The sequence below is a fragment of the Anopheles coustani genome, chromosome 2 (genome assembly GCF_943734705.1).
Source record: "Anopheles coustani chromosome 2, idAnoCousDA_361_x.2, whole genome shotgun sequence".
NCBI classification, from domain to species: Eukaryota; Metazoa; Arthropoda; class Insecta; order Diptera; family Culicidae; genus Anopheles; species Anopheles coustani.
Genome location: NC_071289.1, coordinates 84,160,402 through 84,166,590, shown reverse-complemented (window position 1 = coordinate 84,166,590; position 6,189 = coordinate 84,160,402). Strand labels below are relative to the sequence as shown.

The 6,189-nt window shown below is 49.7% G+C and overlaps 1 protein-coding gene across 1 annotated transcript; it reads right to left on the bottom strand.

The window, feature by feature from the left end:
• Positions 1–286: 286 nt before the first annotated feature.
• LOC131265194 (uncharacterized) lies at positions 287–4,613 on the bottom strand. The gene is made up of 2 exons (XM_058267456.1): positions 4,593–4,613; positions 287–1,867 (listed from the first exon to the last, which is right to left on the bottom strand). The coding sequence occupies exons 1-2, from the start codon at positions 4,611–4,613 to the stop codon at positions 287–289; spliced, it is 1,602 nt and encodes a 533-aa protein (XP_058123439.1).
• Between the last annotated feature and the right edge of the window lie 1,576 nt (positions 4,614–6,189).

Sequence of the window (6,189 nt, the reverse complement as noted above, 5' to 3'; positions counted from 1 at the left end):
GTTGAACACTTTTAATTATGTAAAATACATAAGCTGACCAACAATTGAAAGCTTCTAATTTAAATTCAACTTTACGCTTTTGCTTGTTTCATTACTAATTCAACTTTATTCGAGAGCTTAATTTACAAATTTCATCTTACTTATCCAGCAGGAATCTCGGGAAATAACTGCATAGTATGCCTCGCCTGCCAGAAATTCCACACTCGTTCTCGGGGATGAACAGCATTCCGGCGAATTGAGAAATTAACGAGCGAAGGAATGCACTTCCTTTCCTGCACAATGTTTCTCACTGTTCGTCCAAGGTGTTTGTGGACAGTTCTGTCGTGTCCAGTAGTTCTGGCTCAACTACGATCGGCCCTAGTGTGACCCGTGGAGCTCCTGCGGGCTCTACGGTGCTCTTGCTCACTTCCGTAACCGGTCCGGTAGGAGATGGTGTCGTGGTGCGCTCTGCCTGGTCGAGGTCTGCTCGCTCGAACGTGTGCACCTCCCCGGTCGGAAGGGTGGGTGGTGCGGCACGCTGAGGTGCAACCGTTGGCTCCCGGCGGATGGCATCGTTCGGGATCGTTGGTGGCGGTGTCGGTGTTGTCGTCGTCACGGTCGGTTCTTCGTGCGAAGGAACAATCGCCTGCTCGCCGGCGCTGCGGACGGTGAACGGATTCGGATACTGCGACTCCGGTGGATAGTGGAGGGCCAGGGGGAAGGGAACCGACGAGGCGTATCTGTGATCCGGTGCGTACGACAACGGGTGAGGCGGAAGCGCACGAACCGGAATGATGTAATGGGCTACGGGCATTTCTCGAACACCACCGTCGCGTACTTCAAATGCGGGAAACTCGTTGCGAACAACGAACGGCGTCGCTTCGCTTGTCACCTGCACCTGCTCGACCGGAAGGGTCGTGCCCGTGGGGGTTTGCGCCACCGGCACCTCATCCTCCGTCCCGCCGTAGTACCCGAAGGTAAGGAGCGACTTTAGGCGCCGAAACTGGCGCGCGAAGAATCCAATATCGGGTGTGGCCGGCGTCGTTGCTTCTTGGGCTTCCGGCACGTCGTCCTCGACCCCGTTGCCTTCGGTGTACGGCTCCTGGCCGAGACTGACGCGCTTGGCCGGCTGGTAGCTCATGACGTAGTCCTTGATCAGCTCGAGCCCGTCCGGGGTCGAGGCGTACTCCTTGATCGCCTTGATCGTCTCCTCCGACGTCGTCGTACCGAGCAGCGCCATGACGTCCTCGAACGGTGGCAGATGCTCGAAGTCGGTCACTCCGAGCTGCTTGGAGAGTCGCTTCAGTTCCGCCTCGTCCGCCGGCGATAGGTTCAGCTTCTGCAGGTACTCCGACTTCGGCCCTTGATCCACCACGGTTGGCTTGCTGCTGGACGTCTCGGCAATCGCTTCGGTCGGCTGAGGTGAGCTTGCTTCCGGCCACCCGATGACTGCTGGCAGATAATTGCTGTCCCCTGCTGCTGCCGCTGGGTGGACCAGGGCACCATCACCCGCCCCAACTCCACCGTACGACAGGACCGGAAGATACGGACCCGGACGGGCGCCATCGGCATAATGTGCAGCTCCCGGGATGAACATCACCGGATACGGCGGGTACGGTCCCTGTGCCAAACCCGTCGCATGCCCGTACAGCATGTGCAGCGGCGGTTTCGCCGGATCGCCGTAGATGGGCAACACTTCCGCCGGCGGGACTTCCATCGCCTGCCGTGGCGGTTCCTCGCCGCCGGTTCCGCCACCGAACAGCGCCGACAGGAGGCCACGCTTGTACCGGCCGAGCTGTTGCTGTTGCCCCTGGGACTGACGCTTATTAGTTTCGGCAGCCAGCGTGACGCCCAGCAGGACACATCCGGTGCTCAGCAGAGCGAACAGCTGCAACAACAACAAAGGGAAAGGAATACGACATATTAGAACACATACATGCAGCCATCGATCAAACACGCACGCTGGGCCTCCCACTGCAACCGAACGTAATGTTGAGCTTAATTACATTCGCACGGCACCGAATTCCCCCCTGGTTCGGGCAGCAACGCATGCTGGTTCGACCGGTGCCTTGCTCCGCTTCCTAATGCCGGACTCAATTAGTGTCCATTAGACGTTCGGCTAGAGTCAAACTCCCCAAGCTGGAGGTCAAATGTGTAACTGGAATATGATTTTAGCGATTGTAGCTCATTTGGTACAACAATCGTTCTTATATTGTCATTCGTAATTATTGTGGCAACATTTGTTCCTTGTTCTGTGTTTGAGGTTATGGAGTAATATAGAACTTCAAGAGTTGATAGGACCGTTTATTGTTTTTATTTTGTGGCAGTCAAGAGGTCAATAGTACAAATTAGGTAAACTAAACATTATAAAATGAACTGGTTTAACCACACAACACGTATAAACAACACTATGAAACTAGTTAAAATGGACTTTTGTTTAGTTTTAATACGACAAAGTACAAAGAATCCATATGCCTTATTTAAAACTATATTCTTTGCTGTGATATTTCGTTAGCTTAGATGGATTAAGAAATGCAATCGCTTATTACCAGACAATTTTAAAGCCTGTTAATATATTTTTAATGGAATCTAATAACATCTCAATAAGTCACAATGTTTAAAAATAAACTATATGATTTAAAACACATGATAAATCTTATGTTTTGCAGGTTTTCAGTGTCCTATTTCAAGCAATCTACTTTCGTAACCATTTTCTTTGTTTTGTAGTACTCAAATCACCCTCAATAAAAATAAATCAAACATTAATCATGTAAAACATTCCGTTACTTATACTTCTAAGCACAGGAAAGAATCCAGTTTTGCTTTTCTGGATTTTGGTACTGAAACATTTTAATGGGGTCGTAAAGTCATAAATATGATTTTTCGATTTTCTATGGTTATACCACAATGTTTTCCACGGCTTTATAAATTACAGAGCATTTAAATGCGGTTTTTTCTCATATGTCAGTTGGTTAGTAGGTTTGGTTAAAATAAATTAAGCGTTGTTATATCTAACTATATTAGTTTAAGAGCCCTCGACTATGTTTCTTAAACCGAGACGAAAAGGTTAGAATAACATCAAAGTCCAAGTGGTATTTTAAATATACCATTCTTAAAAACAGATGGTTTATTTTCGTATGAAATTTCTTCCAACATTGCACCAAAGGTAATTGCATGGCCTTAGGGTGTTGTCATAAGAAGTGTTCTACCTAAGTTCTACCCACACAAACATCCTTCCCGACGAATCGCTTTCAGCATGTTTTCCCTCAACGCGCTGCCACTAAACCATACCAGGAAAGGCTGCCGTCTCCCCGAACACATCCTTGTGAAAAGTGCAACCGGTGGCGGCACTAACGTAGTTACGAAAACCCATTACATACTCGCACAAAAGATCACAACCCGTGGGGGAGAAAGCTCATCATTGATAGGGAAAAAAGGGGATAGAACCCAGCATGCCCCAAAAACCCGGTCGCTCAACCATCGCCGAACCCATGGGAGGCATGCAGCAAGCAATTGGTCCACGAGTTTCACGTTTTTTTCCCAGACAGCATCGTCCCGCAGCGAAAGTTCCAGCCGCTCGGGCCGGGCCGCTCCGGGAATTCTAAGATTTTACTCAACTTTGCGATCGAACGTCCGCGGCGCTGGGTCTGGAATGTTGCTACCCGTTTGTGTGGTCGACCTCAGAGCATCCGTCGCGTACGAGCCAACCCGGCAGGTGGCTGATGAAAAGGTATGGTTGCATTCCTTTTGCCATTCGCCGCCATCGACCATGGTGAGGGCCGGTCGGACGCGCGCTGCAATGCAACTGGCGACTCGCTTTTCATTCGTAACGGCATTCCACTCGATGCACTCCGATGTCGATGCTCTGGCACGGCGAGAAAATGCGGTAGGAAATGTGTTCCTTTCTAGTCTTTTCGCCATTTCCAACTCCATTTCTCCGACCATTTCTCCGACAGGAACGTCTTCCAGTGGGAACGCAGACCGAATGAAGATAACCGACGGCCTTATCAACCCGACCCGGAATCTTTACCAAACAAACGCGGCAATTTCCCCACGGAAGGGGAGGGGCGGGGCAAAAGGGGATGGGGAGTTTTTGCAAACTTTTTACCTTTGCCCTCTTTTCAATCCTACAATCGCACGAGACGCACGCCGGTGGTAAAGTTAGATAACTTTCTCACGCCCCAAAAGCGATGTGGGAGTGGAGGTGAAGGGGTTGGAAAGCGTTACCGATGCACCCGACCTTTTGAGCGACTCCCACCCAGACCCAGAAGTAGAACACGGAGGGTGAGAGGGGGTAGGGAGATAGCAAACAAAAACTTTTCAAAACCACCTACGCTTAAGAAACACCGGTCCGATTGATTAATTCAAAGCGCTAGAATGTGGGTAAACTTTACGCACACCAGCGATCGGGTGGGGGGAGGGGGAGAGAAACACTTCATTAAAATAGAACCCGAAGGTGGAAAGGCGGAGCACAAACGCCCGTAAGTGATGAAGACATTCCAGCGTGGGCACATGCAGGAAGCGCTGAAGGAATCAACCTCGGTTATCCTTCTCGGAGAGAGGGAGAAAATAATCACACACACCCACACACACACACACAAACATCTACTTACTTTTAGCATTGTGATCTTCATTTTGTACGGAAAGATCGCCGTTGTATTTTTCTCAAAAAAGGTTTCCTTGCTTCCCTTAGCGCAGACGGGGATGATTTTCTTCACGTTGTGTACAGATTAACTCATACCGAGCCAATCGCCAATCTTTTTTCACAAAACACACACCCAACACAAGAACATAAATATATCAACACAACCTAGACTAAGTTTTCACGGACTAAACCAATCAACCGATTTGCAGCTTCGCAGGGAGTTTTTTGTTGCTTGTCCACTTCATGCGTTCGAGCTTGATCCTCGACTCTGTCTTACTGTCCGCCTGGAGATGGGTTTCCCCCTCTCGGTGCTCTAATTTACAGGAAAGTGATTTAATATCTCACAATCGACCGAAGAAATTCCCCGCACGGAAGCGGAACTCCCATGGACAAACTATTGCTTGCCGGACTTTCTCAAGGTTCTATAGATATAGGAGAACCTCTCGGTTGGAGGTGCTTTGAAGAACTGCAGTCACGCCTGACGCCTGAAGGAAGGTGGTAAGCATCAGCTGGTCAACACTAGAACCACTCGTACCGGGGAAATCCTTCAACGGACGAGACAAGGAAGAGAACAGTTAACTTTCCTTTGGCAAACAAAAATACATCCCACCGGTCGAGTCGAGGTCATCATGGCCCGTTTATTGTAGGTGTGTGTGGGTGTGTGGGTGTTTCGCTAGGAAATGGCATACCGACGTTCCATTCACGTTGCACTCAATAAAACACCGACCTACACCAAGAACGGCCGGCTAGGAGTGCAATAAGCATCCTCCGACGGAAACGGCAGGTAATGCGTTTCTTTGGGTCGTTCTCGCTTCCTGACCCTTCTTGCCGTGAAGGGCAGGTGTTGGCATGGTGGCGGGACAGGAAGGGGAAATACCAGAAATGGCAGCTTAATGGTCGGCCAATGTCGGCGACTTTCGGTCGACGGAAAGGGCCGAGCGCTTCCTTCCTTGCCGCCTTAATTGCTGTGTAATATTTGAATTTAATTTGAATTCCGCCAGAGCTGCTCGAGGGTTCGAGGTTTTCGTGTGCACTTGCACTTTTCGACGCCATTACAGATCGCAGACCGGCTTCGCTCTCACACTTAGGCAAAAAGGTGGTGAATAGGTTCACTTTGCTTTCACTGTTTTGTGTGCTTTATTTAACATTTCCTTTCCATTACCTGCCGAACCGATGGACTGGACCGGAGCAGGCCATGGAAATTCCGGAAAGCGCAGGAAACGTACCTTTCCCTTATGCCCTGCAATGCATTTTTGTTTCCCCTTGTTTTGTTCGCTTCGTTTCGGTTCCCTGACTTTCTAAAGACATTTTAAATTACTGCCCAATGTGCAGTGACTCGGACGTCGAAACGGACGAACATTTGAAGGGCCGAACGTTGGGCCAACATTGAAAGGATTCGAGATTCTCGGGCAGGGAAGCAGGGCAATGGCAAAGGGGTTTCCCGGGCCTTTATTCTACTACCGTCGGAAGTCAGTTTGCATCGCTTTTGCAATCGTCGCAAGCCTCCGGTCTTACGATCCCTGGACGAGCGCTGAGCGCGAACGAGAGAGAGAGAGAAAGAGAGA

Bases quoted from the DNA above. Each gene is read 5' to 3' on its own strand.
- LOC131265194 (XM_058267456.1), bottom strand. From the start codon at position 4,613: ATGAAGATCACAATGCTAAAA. The intron at 1,868-4,592 runs GTAAGTAGATGT...TTGTTGTTGCAG, and splicing joins TGAAGATCACAATGCTAAAA to CTGTTCGCTCTGCTGAGCAC.